The 20,409-nt window shown below is 44.6% G+C and overlaps 1 protein-coding gene across 9 annotated transcripts in view; it reads left to right on the top strand.

Annotated features, from left to right (window-relative positions):
• The window catches only part of TRRAP (transformation/transcription domain associated protein), a 137,134-nt gene extending 124,739 nt beyond the window's left edge, over positions 1–12,395 (top strand). For all 9 annotated transcript variants that reach the window (XM_080675804.1, XM_080675803.1, XM_080675802.1 and 6 more), the window contains 4 exons: positions 121–305; positions 1,058–1,261; positions 1,349–1,543; positions 11,366–12,395. In XM_080675804.1, the coding sequence (XP_080531930.1) occupies positions 121–305; positions 1,058–1,261; positions 1,349–1,543; positions 11,366–11,650 (869 nt within the window). In that variant the 3' untranslated portion in view covers positions 11,651–12,395. The remainder of the gene's footprint in view (positions 1–120; positions 306–1,057; positions 1,262–1,348; positions 1,544–11,365) is intronic.
• The last annotated feature ends 8,014 nt before the right edge of the window (positions 12,396–20,409 follow it).

Below are 20,409 nucleotides of genomic sequence, written 5' to 3'. Positions count from 1 at the left end.
ACTTCTTCTGCTCAGGACAGGCTGAGTCACCTCTGCTCCCAGGACATCCGAGGCTGAAGCGAGTGCAGACCTGTGGTGATTCTCTCTCAGCTGTCCCATTTCTCTCCCCTTTCTCCTCAGTTCCACGAGTTGTGGCAGTGTCTCCACAGATGCGCCTCGTGGAAGACAACCCCTCTTCTCTTTCCCTCGTGGAGATCTACAAGCAGCGCTGTGCCAAGAAGGGCATTGAGCATGACAACCCCATCTCGCGCTACTACGACAGACTCGCCACAGTGCAGGCGCGTGGTACGCAAGCCAGCCACCAGGTACTAAATCAGGACAGTCAGGTGTTCAAGCTGCCACCCGAGGCCTCAGAAAATGCTGCTTTCTGCTTCCATGACAAGTGTGCTCAGAAAAGCAGTGTGTGCGCACGCGCGCGCGTGTGTGTGTGTGTGTGTGTGTGTGTGTGTGAGAGAGTGAGTGTGAGCATTGTGTGTGTGCATGTGTGTGTGTGCGTGTGTGTGTTGGGGGGTGGGTGAGAGGTTCCGTTTTGGACTTGTGAGTTGGTAGAAACGAGAGGACCACTGAGTGACATTTGCTGCAGATTGGTGGTTATAACAGGAAAAAGGTAAGTTTCAACCTTGCAGAGGTTCCTAATCCTTTATCTGCCCTTACAAAACAGTTCAGGAATTAGAATTTTAAAAATAACTTTACTGCAAACTCATGGCAGCCAAACCTCTTCTAAGTGATGTTCATGTTTATCAGGGTTGCTGCTGGGGCGTTAGGAATGCACTCTGCTGTATGTGCTTCCTAAAGCACAGGAAGTGGCAAGCCCAGGAACACCTCATGCACTAGGGCTTTTACTTAGCTCCATTGTTGCTGAGAGCACGTGTGGATCCCTGGAGGGAAACCGACCCATCTGTGCGTCTCCCCGTGCAGTCAAAGGACACTGCAGATGTTATTTGTTGACAAAATTCGCTCTATTGGTGCCACGTAAGAAGTTACAATTTGCGAGTTTTCCTTTTGAGGAAAAGAAAATGAGTTGGATGGAGAGTCATGGAGTGACGTGTCATTTCAGGTCCTTCGAGACATCCTCAAGGAAGTGCAGAGTAACATGGTGCCGCGCAGCATGCTGAAGGAGTGGGCTCTGCACACCTTCCCCAACGCCACAGACTACTGGACGTTCCGGAAGATGCTCACCATCCAGCTCGCACTGATTGGCTTCGCGGAATTCGTCTTGCATTTAAATCGGCTCAACCCCGAGATGTTACAGATCGCTCAGGTAGTTTGGTGTGAATAGCCAGACCCTCTCCTTTAGACGTCTGCATTCTGCTGTTTCAGTTCTAAAATGCCTCCTTCTGAAATGTAGGACACTGGCAAACTGAACGTTGCCTACTTCCGATTTGATATAAATGACGCGACTGGAGACCTAGATGCCAACCGTCCTGTTCCTTTTCGCCTCACGCCCAATATTTCTGAATTTCTGACCACCATTGGCGTCTCTGGCCCCTTGACCGCCTCCATGATTGCTGTTGCCCGGTGCTTTGCTCAACCAAACTTTAAGGTAGGTCATGGGTTGTCTGCGAAAAGCGCGGGCTTGGCTCACGCAGTACACGTTGCGACCTCACAGGAAGTGCTGATCTGCTCGTGAGGAGGAGAGAGCTGAGCTAGCAGAGCGTGTTGTTGCTATACAGTGAAAGCTTCTGCACTCGGCAGAGGGCTTTAAAAAGAGGTGTTAGGGTGTGAGGAACCTGGAGCCTTTATTGGGAAACCTCCCCCATGTTACCACTGCATGTCAGTTTGGTTTACTCCATTTTATAGCTGCCTCTGTTTCTCGCTTTGCAAACCTTTTTCCTCTGAAAGAGCAGATGTGTTCTCTGTAGGGTGGGCCTGTCTCACTAGGGTGGTGGCGATGGGCCTAAACGAATGCGGCATGTGAGCCCCATTGTAAACCCCAGTGATATGAGGTGTGCAAGATGCCCTTGGCCACGTGCGGGTGTGTGACAGCTCTCCCGCGGTGCAGGACAGCAGCTTGTCTGCCATCCCCGGGCACTGTCTCGGGTCCTGGCACTGCACTGGTCGTCCTGATGGATTGTCATCATGTTCTCCCAGCAACTGTGCAGGTGGGGAAACTGAGGCCAGGGAAGGTGAGTGGCATGTCAGAGGTCATACAGTCAGGGGAGGACCTGTCTCTTCACAGTGAAGGACAGAACACAGTTTACTTTTTCTGTTTTTTTAACTTCTAAGACGAGCCATCTCTTTTTTCCTTTTCTTCCCTTTTTTTTCAGATAAGCAGTTTGTGCCTAGAGGAGGCTTCAGACTCTAATTGCTTTCCCAAAACATTTACTGAGAACAGCTTTTAAGCTATTGAATAAGCTCTTAATTGTGAACAAGGACTTAACATATAGACACGTCTGGCTCTTTCTTTTTTTTTTAATTTTTTTTTTATTAAGGTATTATATGTGTACATATCTTACCATTGCCCCCCCACCCCACTCCCATACATGCCCTCACCCCCCAATGTTTTGCATCCGTTGGTTACTCTTATATTCATGCATACAAGTCCTTCAGTTGATCTCTTATTTCCCCCACCTCTCCCTAACCTTACCGCTGTAATTTGACAGTCTGTTTGATGCTTTACTGCCTCTGTATCTGTCTTTTTGTTCATCAGTTTATAATGTTTTTCATTATCCCCAAATGAGTGAGATCATGTGGTATTTTTCTTTCATTGACTGGCTTATTTCACTTAGCATAATGTTCTCTAATTCCATCCAGGTGCCTACAAATGGTAGTAATTCCTTCTTTTTTATGGCAGCATAGTATTCCATTGTGTAGATGTACCATAGTTTTCTGATCCAGTCATCTGCTGATGGGCACCTAGGCTGTTTCCAAATCTTAGCTATTGTAAATTGTGCTGCTATGAACATAGGGCTGCATATATCCTTTCTGATTGGTGTTTCTAGTTTCTTGGGATATATTCCTAGGAGTGGGATCACTGGGTCAAATAGGAGCTCCATTTTCAGTTTTTTGAGGTAACTCCATACTGTTCTCCACAGTGGCTGCACCAGTCTGCATTCCCACCAGCAGTGCACGAGGGTTCCTTTTTCTCCACATCCTCGCCAACACTTGTCGTTTGTTGATTTGTTGATGATAGCCATTCTGACAGGTGTGAGATGGTATCGCATTGTCGTTTTGATTTGCATCTCTCGGATAATTAGTGACTTTGAGCATGTTTTCATGTGTCTCTTGGCCTTCCTTCTGTCTTCTTTCGAAAAGATTCTATTTAGGTCCATTGCCCATTTTTTTATTGGATCATTTATCTTCCTTTTATTAAGTTGTATAAGCTGCATGTAGATGTTGGAGATTAAACCTTTATCAGTGATAACATTTGCAAATATGTTCTCCCATACAGTGGGCTTTCTTGTTGTTTTGTTGATGGTTTCTTTTGCTGTGCAAAAGCTTTTTATTTTGATGTAGTCCCATTTGTTTATTTTCTCTTTGGCTTCCATTGCCCTAGGGGCAGTATCAGTGAAGAAGTTCTTTCAGCATATGTCTGAGATTTTGCTGCCTGTGGATTCCTCTAGTATTTTTATGGTTTCCCGTCTTATCTTTAAGTCCTGTATCCATTTTGAGTTTATTTTTGTGTATGGTGTAAGTTGGTGATCTAGTTTCATTTTTTTGCATGTATCTGTCCAATTTTCCCAACACCATTTATTGAAGAGACTGTCTTGACTCCATTGTAGGCTCATGCCTCCTTTGTCAAATATTAATTGTGCATATTGGTTTGGGTCGATATCTGGATTCTCTATTCTATTCCATTGATCTATATGTCTGTTCTTGTGCCAGTACCAGGCTGTTTTGAGGACAGTGGCTTTGTAATACAGCTTGAAATCTGGTATTGAGCTCCCTCCTACTTTATTCTTCTTTCTCAGGATTGCTGTGGCTATTCGGGGTCTTTTTTTATTCCAGATGAATTTTTGGAGAGTTCTTTCTAGGTCTGTGAAATATGCCGTTGGTATTGTAATGGGGAGTGCATTGAATCTATAGATTGCTTTGGGTAGTATGGACATTTTAATGATGTTGATTCTACCAATCCATGAACATGGTATGTTCTTCCATCTGTTTACATCTTCCTCTATCTCTTTTTTCAGTGTCCTGTAGTTTTCCGCATATAGGTCTTTTACCTCCTTGGTTAGGTTTATTCCTAAGTATCTTAATTTTTTTGGTGCGATGGTAAATGGGATTGCTTTTTTAGTCTCTCTTTCTGTAAGTTCACTGTTGGTGTATAGAAATGCCATAGATTTCTTGGCGTTAATTTTGTATCCTGCTACATTGCCGAATTCATTTATTAAGTCTGTTAGTTTTTTGATGGAGTCTTTTGGGTTTTTTATGTACAATATCATGTCATCTGCAAATAAGGACAGCTTTACTTCTTCTTTTCCAATTTGGATGCCTTTTATTTCTTCTTCTTGTCTAATTGCAGTGGCTAATACTTCCAGTACTATTTCAAACAGGAGTGGTGAGAGTGAGCATTCCTGTCTTGTTCCTGTTCTTAGGGGAAATGGTTTTAGTTTTTGCCCATTGAGTATGATGTTAGCTGTGGGTTTATCATATATAGCTTTTATTATGTTGAGGTATGATCCTTCTAGTCCCACCTTGTTGAGAGTTTTTATCAAGAAAGGGTGTTGGATTTTGTCAAATGCTTTTCCTGCATCAATTGATATGACTATGTGATTTTTATCTCTCAATTTGTTTATGTGATGTATCACATTTATTGATTTGCGGATATTGTACCATCCTTGCATTCCTGGGATAAACCCTACTTGGTCATGGTGTATGATCTTTCTGATGTACTGCTGGATCCGATTTGCTAGAATTTTGTTGAGGATTTTGGCATCTACATTCATGAGGGATATTGGCCTGTAATTCTCCTTCATTGTGTTGTCTTTATCTGGTTTTGGTATTAGGGTGATGCTGGCTTCATAGAAGGAGCTTGGAAGTGTTCCTTCCTCTTGAATTTTTTGGAATAGTCTGAGGAGGATAGGTTTTAGTTCTTGTTGAATGTTTGGTAAAACTCTCCTGTGAAGCCGTCTGGCCCCGGGCTTTTGTTTGCCAGAAGCTCTTTGATGACTGCTCCAATTTCTTCCATAGTTACTGGCATATTGAGCTGTTTAGATTCTTCCTGATTGAGTTTTGGAAGGATATATTTTTCTAGGAATATGTCCATTTTCTCCAGGTTGTCCAGTTTGTTAGAATAGAGTTGTTCATAGTATTTTTTAACAATCCTTTGTATTTCGGCGGGATCTGTTGTTATTTCACCTCTTTCATTTCTGATTTTGTTTATTTGGGTCCTCTCTCTTTGCTTCTTGGTGAGCCTGGCTAGAGGTTCATCAATCTTGTTTATCCTTTCAAAGAACCAGCTCTTGGTTTTGTTGATCTTTTGTATTGTTTCTTTGGTCTCTATGTCGTTTATCTCTGCCCTGATCTTTATTATTTCCTTCCTTCTGCTTACACTGGGCTTTTCTTGTTGCTCTCTTTCTAACTCTTTGAGTTGTTGGGTTAGGTAATTTATTACCATTGTTTCTTGTTTTTTTGCAGTAGGCTTGTAGAGCTATGAACTTCCCTCTTAAGACTGCTTTCGCTGTGTCCCATAGATTTTGGATTGTTGTGTTTTCATTGTCATTTGGTGCCATGATGTTTTTTATTTTTTCTTTGATTTCTCTGGTAACCCAGTCATGGTTTAATAGCATGCTGTTTAGTCTCCATGAGTTTGATTTCTTTGGGTTGTTTTTATTGTAGTTGACCAGTTATATGCCACTGTGGTCTGAGAAGATGTTTGATATGATTTGTATCTTCTTGAATTTGAAGAGACTTTGCCTATGTCCCAACATATGGTCTGTCTTTGAAAATGACCCATGTGCACTTGAGAAGAATGTATATTCTGTGGCTTTGGGGTGAAATGTTCTGAAGATGTCAATTAATTCCATCTGGTCTAGTGAGTCATTTAGGATTGATGTTTCTTTGCTGATTTTTTGTTTAGAGGATTTGTCCAAAGGTGATAGTGGGGTATTAAAGTCCCCTACTATGATTGTATTGCTGTCAATCTCTCCCCTGATATTGTCCAGGAGATTTTTTATGTATTTTGGTGCTCCTGTATTGGGTGCATATATGTTTACCAGAGTTATTTCTTCTTGTTGGATTGCTCCCTGTAGTATTATGAAGTGGCCTTCCTTATGTCCTTCACTTTGAGATCTAATTTGTCAGATATAAGTATTGCTACCCCAGCTTTTTTTTCAGTTCCATTTGCCTGGAAAACCTTTTTCCATCCCTTCACCCTCAGTCTGTGTGCGTCTTTTTTTCTGAGGTGGGTTTGTTGTAGACAGCAGATATATGGGTCGTGTTTTCTTATCCAATCCGTTACCCTATGTCTTTTGATTGGGGCATTTAATCCATTTACATTTAAAGTTATTATTGATAGGTACTTATTTGTCGCCATTTTTATTCTTTACCCCTGTGTTCCTTCTTCGCTTCCTATTTCTTTTTCTTTTTTTTACAGCAGACCCTTTAGCATTTCTTGCATTGCTGGTTTGGTGGTAATAAATTCCCTTAGTCCTTTTTTGTCTGTGAAGTTCCTGATTTCACCTTCAATTTTGATTGATAGCCTCTTGGGTACGGTATTCTTGGATTCAGACCCTTCCTTTGCATGACTTTGTATATTTAATTCCATTCCCTTCTGGCCTGATGAGTTTCTGTTGAGAAATCAGTTGCTAGTCTGATGGGGGTTCCTTTGTATGTAACTTTCTGTCTCTCTCTTGCTGCTTTTAAGATTCTTACTTTGTCGTTGGTGTTTGCCAATTTAATTATAATGTGCCTTGGCGTCGGTCTTTTGGGGTTCATTTTGCTTGGGACTCTGTGAGCTTCTTGGATTTGTGTGGGTTTTTTCTTCCCTATATCAGGGAAATTTTCTGTCATTATTTCTTCAAAGAGGTTTTCTATTACTTGCTCAGCTTCCTTTCCTTCTTGAACCCCTATTATGCGGATGTTGTTTTGTTTCGTGTTGTCCCAAAGTTCCCTTAGGCTCTCCTCCTGCCTTTTAATTTTTTTTTTCTAGAAGTTGCTCTACTTGGGTATTTTTTCCCATCTTGTCTTCTAGCTCACTGATGCGGTCCTCTGCTTCTTCTAGTCTACTCTTGATGCTTTCTATTGAGTTCTTTATAGCAGCGATGTCATTTTTCATTTCTTCTTGGTTCTTCTTCATTTCCTCTTGGTTCTTACTCCTATTGTCGAATTTGTCTTCCATTCTTTTCAGCCACCTTATGACCATTTCTCTGAACTCTTTTTCTGGAAGGTTGCTTGCCTCCATTTCGTTTACTTTCTTTTCTGGTGATTCCTGCTTTTCTTTCATATGCGGGCTGTGTCTTTGTCTCCCCATGGTCTCTCTTCTCTGGGTGTCTGGTTATGTAGTTCTCTCTCTCCTGCGTTGATTTAAAGGTACAAAATACAGCACTACCAGGTACAACACACAAGGCACTGAACAGAAATGTATTCACGATATTAATAACCTCCAATAAAGGTGACCTCCAGAGAAAGGCAAATTAGGGGATAGGAGAGAAAGAAGAAGAGGAAAAAGAAAGAAAGAAGAAGAAAAAAAGGAGTGTCAAAATGAAATTGGGAAAAGGAAAAAAAAAGTAAGAGAGACAAGGAAGAGACTAAGAGAAAAAGGGGAACAGGCTATATATATTGGGGATAAAACTCCAATAGAACAATCACTAATCCCAGCAAATGCCAGCAACAAGTACCTGGGGATTAATACAAACTACAACACCAACTAATATTGAGTGAGGCAAGGGAAAATAGAAGCACAAAACAAACAAAAAAATAAAAGAAGAATAAGCAAAACAATCTCACAAAAAAGCATAAAAATTCGATATAATCTACATTCAAGCGAACAACAACAAAAGGACAGAGAGGATAAACAATTTTTTGGATAGTTAAGACAGCGAAGAGAGAGGTGTGTATGGAATTGGAGCAGGGGATTGGAGATTAGATATGTAAGTAGGGTGAAATTTTAACAAGGGGTAAACAGAAAGAATAGGGAAAATCTAAAGCAGGAAAGGGGTAAGATAAATAGGACACCGAAAAGGGGAAGGTTAGGAAGAGAGTGATGGCATAAAGGTAGAGTTGAGATAGAGTAAAACGATGCTAAAGGAAAGATAAAAATAGAATGTAGAACACTAATTCCAAAATAAAATGAAAATAAAATAAAATGACACTTAAAAAAAAAAAGATAAAATAGCAGTAGTAATAATACAGATTGAAAATAAAAATGTAATAATTAAAAAGGTAAAATCAAGTGAGGAAAAAACAAATTAGTTTCTTGAGTAAAAGATGCAAAAAATGAAAATAATACAATAAAAATAAAATGTGGAGTAGTGAAGGTCATTCACTTCCTCTGTTGTTCTGTTTGGCACGCCTGTTTATCACTCCGGACAGTATTGCAGTTCCCTGCGTTCCACTGCTCTTCAGTGTTGTAAGCCAGTCCTTATTTTAAGCAGGCAGTGTGTCTTAATTTCTCATATTCCTTTATTTTTGATTACACAAGAGTCAATTTGTGATTCAGCCCCTGGGTGGCAGTGTTTCTGGATTGACTTCCGGGTCTATCTATGGCCTCTCTAGGCAGTGTTAGAGCCTTCTTTCCCTGTGGCACTCACTACCAGTTTGTGGGAGTGGGCTGCCTCAGAGCTGGCTCTCCGATGGTCACTCCCCGCTCCGATCCCTAGGTTCCAGAAAAACAACTTTCCCCTGCAGTCTCCCAGGGTGTCCCCAACTGGGTGATTCTATGTATTGGGCTTAGTAATCAGAAGCAAGGATTTGAAGAGGAAAAAGCCCAAGTGCGCGAACTCCGGGGCTGCGCGTAAGTCTAGGCAGCCGGCACACCCCTGAAATTCTTAGGGTGTCCCTGCACGTCAGATCAAAATGGGTTGCTTTTTAGAGAGCCCTTCTGTTAGCAGCTCTGAGGACCCCCTTCCACATTCACGGATCACACCAGCCCCAACAGCCACGGATTTTTCTAGGCGCAGACTTCCCTGGTCCTCCAGCTCCCACAAAACGCGCGTTCCTCTCTCCCGCCGGGACCAGAGACCTCACCTTATCCCAGGCGAAATCTGACCTTTCCGTGGTGGAGTGTAGAGCTCCTCTGAACCCGTGTGTTTGCGCCAATTGGGGAGCGTTGTTCTGGGGCTCGCAGCTGTTCTGTGGGTGCCGCAGTTGTGGATTCACAGGCTTCCGATAAGCTCCACTTTCCCGTTCAAGATGGTGCAGACTCGGCGTCCAAGCCCGCAGCTCCAGGAGGGGACCCAGCCGCAGTGGGGGCTGCCAGGTCAGGGGAACCCCGTCTATCAGTCCCCCACCTTCTTCTGGAGTTCAGCTGTCTCCCAACCAGCCAACAAACACTCCTCGTGTGACCCTCAGCTGTTCTTTCTTTCTGCTCCGGGACAAGGCTCGGAACACGTCTGTCTATTCCACCGTCATTTTTCCTCTCCCAACACGTCTTGCTCTTTCTGATGAGCAGTTGCACATATCTGACGTGTGGAAGGCTCTTTTGGGATGTCGTGGTGAACTGTTATGAACCTGAATAAATATAAATGGCCTTCGGTTTCTTCATGGTGAGGAGTTGGTGCTCTGATGCAGCGAATAGCAGTTCACTGTTAGCCATTTGTGCTTTACGGCGTGAGATGTGAAGTTCTCGGGTAGACAGAAGGGCTGTACTTCTGGAAACCAGTGTAGGGAACTCCTTAGAATGGCATTCAGTTTGAAACCTAGAAAGGAAGAAGGCTCTTGTTTACTTTTAAATTTATTTTTCAATTACAAGTGACAATATTATGTGAGTTTCAGGTGTACAGCAGAGTGGTTAGACATTCATATACCCCATCAGCCTAGTACCCACCTGGCACCATACACAGTCGTTACACTGTTACTGGATTTACTCCTGCTGTGCTGCACGTCCCGGTGACTGTTTTGTAACTGCCCACTGTGCTACTTAACCTCTTCACCTTTTCCACCAGCCCCTCCGCCCCATTCCATCTGGCCGGCATCTGTTTGTCCTTGGTATCTGTTAGTTTCGGTTTTGTTTGTTGGTTTGTTTGTTTGTTTTTTAGATTCCACATATAAGTGAAATCCTGTCTTTCTCTGTGTGATGTATTTCACGTAGCATAATACACTCTAGGTCCATCCATGTTGTCGCAAATGGCAAGATTTTGTTCTTTTTTGTGGCTAATATTCCACTGTATATATGCACCACTACTTTTTTACCCACTTGTCTATCGATGGCACTGGGGCTGCATCTATATCTGGCTTATTGTAACTAATGCTGCAGTGAACATGTATATATGCATATGGACATGCAATGGTGCATATATACTTTTGAATTAGTATTTTGGATTTCTTCGGATCAATACCCAGAAATGGAATTGTTAGATCATATGGTAGATCTATTATGTTTTCAGGAAACTCCATACTATTTTTTACAGTGGCTGCACCAGTTTGCAATCCCAACAACAGAACACATCCTTGCCAGCACTTGTTGCTTGTTGATTTATGATAGGCAATAAGGCACTCCTTATTTTAAAGGCCTGTTACAGCTTGGAGTAACGCCACACGCTGCTCAGTGCATAGGCTGTGCTGGTGTAGATGGGAAGAAATTGGGCCTTCTCCAAACTCGGAGCCAAAATTTCTCCACAGCCTAAATGTAGTGAATGCCTTTACAGTAACTAAATCAGACCATTCTGTAAGGGAATCTCTTCTAAAACACATGCTTTTAGCGCCTAATACCGGGGATAAAACCCTCGACATGTTAGTGTGAAGTTACTTTTGAACGGCCCTGGGTGCTCTGCATTCGACTATGACAGTGGGTTATGGTTGGATATCTCAGTTCATGAAGAGGTGCAAGCTTCGTAGTCAGTCCCTCTCTTGAATTGCCTTCTGTCTTTTCTTGGTGATCTCAGTACCGAAGTCCTGCCTCTGGTTTCCTGCCCTCTCCAGCCCCTCGCCCCAGGCACTCCCTCTCCCTCCTGCCATACGCACCCCAGACACCACCTCTGTTCTTTCGCGCTCCCTCCCTTGAGGACACGGCTCCAGTGGCTCCATGCCCGTGGCAGAGCTGCCACGTGGGCTCCTCCTTCCCGTGCCTCTTTCTTCATCCCAGACACCCCGGGAGGCCACCAGGCTTGCTCAGACCACACTTGCTGGCGGAAAGCCAGCACCAGCAGAACCCAGCCCTTGCGGACTCCTCGCCGCTCCTGGGAGGCAGGCCCAGCCGGCTCTCGGTGGGAAGCTGCCCCTCTGGTCGTTGTTGCTTGAACGTGAGCGTTTCTCTCTCCTCGCACAGGTGGACGGCATCCTGAAAACTGTGCTTCGGGACGAGATCATTGCTTGGCACAAAAAGACACAGGAGGACACCTCTTCTCCTCTCTCTGCCGCCGGGCAGCCAGAGAACATGGACAGTCAGCAGTTGGTCTCCCTGGTCCAGAAAGCTGTCACCGCCATCATGACCCGCCTGCACAACCTCGCCCAGTTTGAGGGCGGGGAGAGCAAAGTGAACACCCTGGTGGCCGCCGCCAACAGCCTGGACAACCTGTGCCGCATGGACCCCGCCTGGCACCCCTGGCTGTGACACGGCCACCCCCACCTCGGACTGGAAGGCCGCCTCTCAGGCTCTCGCACGCGCCTCCTCTGCCTTGTCCATTTGACGTTGGGTCCTGCAGGCTCTCGCGGTACAGTGTTTCCCTGCTCGCTGGCGTGAGAAAGAGGGTGAAGTCAGTGTCGAGGGAGCTGAGCCGTGGAGGTGAGGCCACTCGAAATGCTGGAGCTGAAACTCGAAGCTTTTAAAATAACCTTTCAAGAAACCGGGATTCCCTGGCCTGGAGTTTGTGAATGCCTCGCCCCCTCCGACTGCGGGCGGACAGACTGAACTGTAGGAAACAGTTCTGGAACATTCTTTTTAACTTTGAGAAGTCACACCCAACAGGAGCTCGTGCTCTGTACAGACCTTTGTAACAGCTGTACAGAGACCCACTTGGTTGGAGGAACAGGAATTATGAACAGATCCTGCTGGTTTCACCCCAAGCACAAACTTCCATGCTGCATGGCCAGCACGGGGAACCCCCGAGCCTTGGGCCTGGTTCCTGAGCCTCGTCCCCCGGGGCAGCCGGCAGGTGACTTCAGCTCTTTGAATGTCTGCTGGACACTTCCTATCATTGTACCTGAAAAAGAATCACTTCTTCCTAATTTAAAAGAAGCAGCAACAGAAGTTTGTTAGCTCCAGTCTGTGTTCACATTTTTATAAATATGAGTATTGAGAATGTTCTATCTAAATTTGTACAGTGTGATTTTTTTAGAATAAATATTTTATAAAAGGAGGTGTTGTCCCTTTTGTGTTAAAATGCCCGTTTCTGTGAGGTGTTTCCTCTGCCTGGATGTGCCCCTGGCCCCTGGGGGCTGGAGCTCCTGGCAGCGCGGCCCTCTCCATGTGTCCTTCCTGGGCAGGGTCTCGGCTGGGAGCCGGCCCTGAAGCAGACGCTCAGCATGTCTGTGATGGTCCTGAGGCATGCTGGTCCTGACCCGTGATGTGCCCAGGAATCTGGTCTCTCTCAGCTTTGTTTCCGTATTTCAGGCTGTTGCCGTGTGCGCGGTGGGGGAATGGCCGCAGGCAGCAGGGCCCCGTGCCCGAGGCCTCCGCTGTGCCCTCCCGTCCTCACTGCGCTCGGGCTTTGCGAGCCTGGGGTCCCGTGTGCCCAGAGCACGCAGCGTGGTGGTTGGGGAATGGTGTTTGGGTAAAGGGAGTCGAGTCTGTGCACTGGTGAGACGGGCTCGCCCACACCTGCCCAGGCACACTGACTGGTTTCTAGGAAAACCAACTGGGGGGCGTCTTCTGAGCTCTGTGAGTGGCAAGACTGAGGACCTACAGTGGGATCTGAGCCAGTGACTCCAGGACCGTGAACCTCGGCTTTCTCACCTGAACATGGCGTCACTGGGAGCTGGGCCCTCAGAGCTGAGGAAGGTCAGGAAAAGGGCTCATTTATGGGGGAACCCCACACAGTATATGCCCGAGTCTCCAAACACGATTTCAAGGTTAAGTATTGTTATTAGACATTTCTTTTTTAATCCTTATCCAAGGGTATGTGAGAGATACAACACTTTTTGAGAGGAAGGGAGAGAGAGAAACATCAATGTGAGGAGCATCGATAAGTTGCCTTCCACATGTGCCCTGACCGGGCATCGAACCCCCACAACCTTGGTGTATTAGGACGATGCCCTAACCAACTTTTTAAATAAATGTTTTAAGAGATTGATTTTAGAGGGAGAGGAAGGAAGAGGGGGAGAGGTTGCGGCCAGCTGAGGTAACAGTTGGGGTTGGGGCCAAGGCCACGGAGCTCGCAGAGGCAAGGCTGAGGACAAGGAGTGGACTCCATCACCAGGCTGGGCTGCTGGGCCAAGGACATGAAGGTCATCAAGGATATTTTCTTCATTGATTTCCAGAGAGAGTGGAAAGCAGGGGGAGACAGACAAAACCTCCACGTGAGAGAGACACATTGATTGGCTGCCTCCTGCAGGTGCCCCTACTGGGGCCAGGATTGAGCCTGCAACCCAGGTACATGCTCTTGAGCAGAATAAAACCCGTGATCCTTCAGTCTGTGGGCTGATGTTCTAGTTACTGTGCAAAACCAGCTAGGGCTATAACATTTTTAATTTATATGTGTATATATATTGATTTCAGAGAGGAAGGGAGAGGGAGAGAAAGAAAGAGAAACATCAATGATGAAAGAGAATCATTGGCTGCCTCCTGCATGCTCCCAACTGGGGATCGAGCCCACAACCCAGGCATGTGCCCTTGACTGGAATTGAACCTGGGACCCTTCAATCCACAGGCCAACACTCGACTCACTGAGCCAAACCAGCTAGGGCTTAATTGATTATTTTTTATTAAGTTAAATGGTTACATTGGTTAATAAAATTAGCAATTTACAGCGTAACAATTTGCATTTAGGGAAAAATAGCAGCTCTCACCTTGGAGGAAGCTTCTTGAATCAAATTTTACTGGCAGTCCATGGGACAATGGGCAAAGGTGAGGGAGCCAGGAGGGCCTCTGGCCCCAGGAATCTTCCCCAGCGCTGACCCAGGGACACAGACGGCCCGCCAACAAGGCCGGCCTTTCACAGCCACAGGAACAAACAGTTCGCACATACACGGCTGTGACGTGTGGGGGAACTACCTGCAGGCCTTTCCTAGATGATCAAGTGAATCAGGAAAACGGGAAGAACCTGTGCTGACACCACGTTTACCCAATTCCTACAATTAGACTTAAAGTCCCAACTAAACCCTGTTCTGCTCTCCCAGCAGAACCTACAGAAATCAGCTCCTTATGATTTTTGTAATTATTTAAATGAAATTTTCAGTCTCTCTAGACTTAACAAGACTAAATAGCTTTAAGAACAGTTGATGAAGCCTTGAGTCCAGCAAGAACTCCTTCCCGGTTTAACGCGGCTGATGGTCAGCAAATTGCCTATGTAAGCCCAGGTGTGGAGAATGGCTGGCACTGCACGGGGCTGGGGCCTCCGAGCTGAGAGAGGGATGCGCCCACCTGCTGAGGAGCCCGAGGGGGGAGTCGGAGAGGTGCCTCAGGCCAGCAGCCCTAGATGTGTGTTACCAGGTGCCTGCCCCTCCGCCCCACGCTGATGCCTGAAGATGGAGCCTGGTTCATCAAGTCTGCGCACCTTGGGGCTGTCCCCGCGGAGCGCTGGCAGGTAAGTGCACGCCAGGCCCCAGGGGCCATTTCTTAGTTCATTATGTGCCTCGCAGTCTCCTGGGCCGGAGCTGTTGGTTTTGAAACCTAGATGTTGTGGGGGCTGGTCTTTCAGGTGCAGGTGTTAAAAGTTGGGGAACCCAATGTAGGGGTCAGACCCCTGGCTCCTCAGGAGAAACAGTGTTTTCAATTCCCCCAGACCGACTGTGTGGCTGAGCCAGGGCGGGGCGGGGGCGGGGGCAGGGTGCGGTGGGCCTCGCTCGTTCTCGGATGTGTAGGCATCGCTCAGCCATTTCTTTTTTTCATGGGAAGCTGTTCATGCGTAGCTGCTGATTCGTGTGTGCTGGGGAGGAGGCGAGTCCAGGGTTCTCTCCTGGTGCCGTCTTGAACCCAGGACACTTGTGGAGGCTGGAAGTCAGATCAGGTGCCAGTGGTCGGCCCTATGCAGGGTAAGCAAGCACCACCTGCTCTTTTGGGACAGCATGGATGGGCCTGGAGGGTATCGTGCCAAGTCTGGGCTATATTTTATACGAGAAAAACGAAGTGAACTAAGCCTGTTAAATGGCCTTTGCCTGTGTGCTCCGTGTTTGGAGCAGCGGCCTGCGCGCGGAAGGGTGGCAGGCTCAGTCCCTGGCCTCGGTCAGGGCGCATGCAGGAGGCAACCGACTAATGTGTCTCTCTTACCCTGATGTTTCTCTTTCTCTCATTCGATCTCTCCCTTCCACTCTCTCTAAAATTCAATGGAAAAAATATCCTCGGGTGAGGATTAACAACAACAACAAAATATTATAAAAAGGGGATTATGGGAGACAAAAGATGGGTTGGGTCTGGAGGAAAAAAGGGGGGCTCAAGAAACATGGGAGAACCAGGAGGCAGTCTGCAAAAGGCAGTGGGCACCTCAGGAGGGAAGAGGAAGGCGTATCCTGATGGGCACCCCGGCCGCCCTGGCTAATGAACCCGCTAATTGGGGGTCGGGGGAGGGAAGAGGGTCAGAGGAGTAACAAACACTGGATTATGAACCGCTGTGAGCTGGGGCTAAAGTTTTTACCCATCAGTAGGAAAAAAAATCACTTTACCAAAGTGAGGTATTCATAAAGGACAATCAAAATAATAGTATTTTATTATGAAAAGTTTTGATGTTAAATGTTCTTTTAAAATTAAATGCTGATGATATAGACGATTGTTATTAATTTTTAAAAGTTTTATCTTTATTGTTGAAAGTATTACAGATGTCCCCCCTTTTTTCCCATTGACCCCCCTCTACCCCGCACCCACCCCTCCCCGGCCTTCACCACACTATTGTCTGTGTCCATGGGCTATGCATGTAAGTTCCCCAGTTGATCGCTCTCCACCCTCTGCTGCTGCCTTCCCTCTGAGATTCGTCAGTCTGTTCCATGCTTCTATGTCTCTGCATCTATTTTGTTCCTCAGATTCCACATATAAGATCATGTGATATATCTTTCTCTGACTGACTTACTTCACTTAGCATGATATTCTCCAGGTCCCTCCATGCTTTCTCAAAGAGTAAGAGATTCTTCTTTTTTACTGCTGCATAGTATTCCATAGTGTAAATGAACCACAACTTTTTTAATCTACTTTTCTACTGACGGGCACTGAGCTGTTTCCAGATCTTAGTTATTTTAAGTTGTGCTTCTATGAACACAGGGGTGCATATATTCCTTCTGATTGGTGTTTCTGATTTCTTAGGATATATTCCTACAAGTGGGATCACTGGGTCAAATGGCAGTTGCATTTTTAATTTTTTGAGGAAACTCCATACTGTTCTCCACAGTGGCTGCACCAGTCTGTATTCCCACCAGCAGTGCACGAGGGTTCCCTTTTTTCCACATCCTGGCTAGCACTGCTGTTTGTTGATTTATTGATGACTAGAGGCCCGGTGCATGAAAATTCACCGGGCCAAATTATAAAAGGAACTCATACATCTTAACAAAAGGAAGGCAAACAATCCAATTTAAAATGAGCAAAGGACCTAAATAGACACTTCTCCGAAGTGGACATACAGAAGGCCGAGAGACATGCTCAAAGTCACTAATCAGAGAGATGCAAATTAAAACAACAATGAAGTATCACCTCACACCTGTCAGAAACATCAATGCTGAGAGAGAATCATTGATCAGCTGGCTGCCTCAGGGGTGGGAGGCGACCTGGCGATCAGGGGAAGGCGACACCCCCATCACACCTCTGCTGCTGCCACTGCCGGCAGCGCAAGCCTCGGCTGGCCCTGGTTACCTGAACCTCGGGCGGCCCTGGGCGGCTGGGGGGCTGAGGGCAGGTCCGGCTGCACCACGTGCCTGCCACCCCCACCCCCTGACAGGGCTGAAAGGACTGGGGGACTCCTGCAGGGCTGAGGGGACTGGGCACCTCCATCTTGTGGCTGTGGGCGCCGCCATCTTTGTGACAGTGTGACGGTCAATTTGCATATTCCCTCTTTATTAGATAGGATAGCCATTCTGACAGGTGTGAGGTGATACTTCATTGTTGTTTTAATTTGCATCTCTCTGATTAGTGACTTTGAGCATGTCTCTCGGCCTTCTGTATGTCCACTTCGGAGAAGTGTCTATTTAGGTCCTTTGCTCATTTTAAATTGGATTGTTTGCCTTCCTTTTGTTAAGATGTATGAGTTCCTTTTATAATTTGGAAATTAACCCTTTATCAGATGTATTATTGGCAAATATGTTTTCCATGCATTGGGCTCCCTTTTTATTTTGTTGATGGTTTCTTTTGCTGTGCAGGAGCTTTTATTTTGATGTAGTTCCATTTTTTCCATCACTTTCTTTGCCCTAGAAGATGTATCCGTAAGCATATTGCTATGAGAGATGTCTGAGATTTTACTACCCAGAGTTTCTTCTAGGACTTTAATCGTTTCACGCCTTACATATAAATCTTTTATCAATTTTGAGTTTATTCTTGTGTATGGTATAGATTGGTGGTCTAGTTTTATTTTATTTTATTTTTTTGCATGTACCTGTCCAATTTCCCCAACACCATTTATTGAAGAGACCATCTTAACTCCATTAATGGATCATAATGGCTTGGGTCAATTTCTGGGGTCTCTGTTCTGTTCCATTGATCTATATGCCTGTTCTTGTGCCAGTACTAGGCTGTTTTGATTACAGTGTCTTTGTGGTATAACTTGACATCTGGTATTGTGATCTCTCCAACTTTGTTCTTTCTCAATATTGTTGTGGCTATACAGGGTCTTTTTGGTTCCATATAAATTTTTGGAGTGTTTGTTCTAGATCTGTGAAATATGCTATTAGTATTTTAATAGAGATTGCATTGAATCTATAGATTGCTTTGAGTAGTATGGACATTTTAATGGTGTTGATTCTACCAATCCATGAACACGGTATATTCTTCCACTTATTTATATCTTCCTCTATTTTTTCAGATTGTTATCAATTTTTAATGTCATATTTCACAAAGTAAAAAATTAATTGGTATACAAAATAGAAAAGTTTGGGAAACTTCATATGGGATTCCTTAGAATTATAATAGTGTAAGTTTAAAAAAATCTATACCTTATATTTAATTCCACAATTTAATGTAGTAAAAAAAGTATGGCCCTGACTGGTATGGCTCAGTTGGTTGAGTGTCCTTCCATGCATTGAAAGGTCACTGGTTTGATTCCTGGTCAAGGCACATACCCAGGTTGTGGGTTCAATCCCCAGCACATATGGGAAGCAACTGGTCAATGTTTCTCTCTCACATTGATGTTTCTCTCTCTTTCCTTTCCTTTCTTTCTAAAAAAATCAATAAACATATCCTTGGGTGAGGATTAAAAAAAATAAGGCCCTGGCCAGTGTTTTCAGTGGTAGAGCGTAGGCCCATGCACTGAAGGATCGTGGGTTTGATTCCCAGTCGAGGGCACCTACCTGGGTTGCAGGTTTGATCCCCCTGCGCAGTCAGGGTGTGTGCGGGACACAACCAATCAATGTGTCTCTCTCACATCGATGTTTCTCTCTCCCCTTCCTTCCTCCCTCCTTTCCACACTCTCTAAAAATCCATGGAAAAATATCCTCGAATGAGGATTAACAAAACAATATGGACCTATATCATGTACACATATAGATGAAAATCTTAAATAAAATACCATCAAATATAATTCAGATCTATTTTTGCTCCTATACCTTGTGAATGTAGTGTGAGAAAACCTAGTTATTATGTATTAACCTTCTTATATGTTTCTGGATAACATATACATTGTTTTTCATTTTTAAAAATTTTAAAGTATGTTTTTATTAATTTCAGAGAGAGGGAGAGGGAGAGATAGAAACATCAATGCTGAGAGAGAATCATTGATCAGCTGGCTGCCTCCTGCACGCCCCACACTGGGAATTGAGCCCAAACCTGGGCATGTGCACTGACCAGGAATTGAGCCATGATCTCCTGGCGCACAGGTCTGTGCCCACCACTGCGCCACGCCAGGTGGGCTGCCTTCCTTTTAATGAATTATCTAGTTACTCTATTCATCTTGAACTCACCAATCTGCCTTCAAATGATGTTTTACCACTTCACCTACAATGTAAGAATCTGACAACAGTAAACTTCCATTTCTCTCCTACCATTGTGCTATTAACATATTTTGTTATGAGCAGCATGACACATTACAGTATTAATTTTTGTACCAGACCACACATTATCTTTTTAATCCTCACCCAAGGCTATGTTTATTGATTTTTTGAGAGAGAAACATCAGTGTATGAGAGAAACATTGATTGGTTGCCACCCATATGTGCCCTGACCGGGGATCGAACCCACAACCTTTTTGGTGTACGAGATGATGCTCCAACCAACTGAGCTACTTGGTCCACCAGAACATGCGTTTTTATCAGGAGTAAGTGTTCCCTTGCCATTGGAGTGAATAGATGAAAATGCGTAAAAAGGCCCCTTACGAAGGTGTGGTACATACTCATTTATCAGTTCTAACAGCTTTTTGATATGCATTTCTTAGGATTTTCTGTATATGAGCTTACGTTCAGTCTGCTTTGCTCTCTCTGGTTTGTGAAAGGGGACAGAGACCAAGTTGCCAGTTTCCCCAAACTACGCTGCTGTGTAGGCAAGTGAAACGAAATGAGAAAATGCAGCATTATTTTAGAGGAGAGATAAGAAATTGCTGTTTTCCTGGGCCAACAGAATATACTTAAGTAGCAAAACAAAAGTATTGTCTTTATACCAGCCAGAGGCCAAATAAGATGGAAATAAGTTTGTAATAAGATCACATTTTATAACTGTACATTTATAAATCATATCCTAAAAATTATAGCATTATGAAGCTTTCATTTGAGCTACTGTGTAATCACTTCAATAACAGCAATAAAACTAAAAGAGAAAATGGTCGAAATTATTTCAGAAGACAAAATATTATTGCTGTGTTGTGGATTGTTTTATGGACATAATAGTAACACTTCTGTATTAGCACTGCCTACAAATGGAATGGAGTGGAAGCAATTACCTTGTAAGATTCACATTCAAATATTCTTTAGCTATTATCATTATTCTAGAAGAATTCTATGTAGATTCTAATTTGAACTATTGTCTCACCTCTAAACTAAAAGCAATGAAGCTAAAAGAGAAGGAACATCCCAGTTACTTTACGCAGAGCTTAC

This window comes from Plecotus auritus, assembly GCF_963455305.1.
Source record: "Plecotus auritus genome assembly, chromosome: 6".
Taxonomy (NCBI): domain Eukaryota; kingdom Metazoa; phylum Chordata; class Mammalia; order Chiroptera; family Vespertilionidae; genus Plecotus; species Plecotus auritus.
Note: the sequence above shows the minus strand (reverse complement) of the source record. Positions and strands in the feature narration are given on the sequence as shown.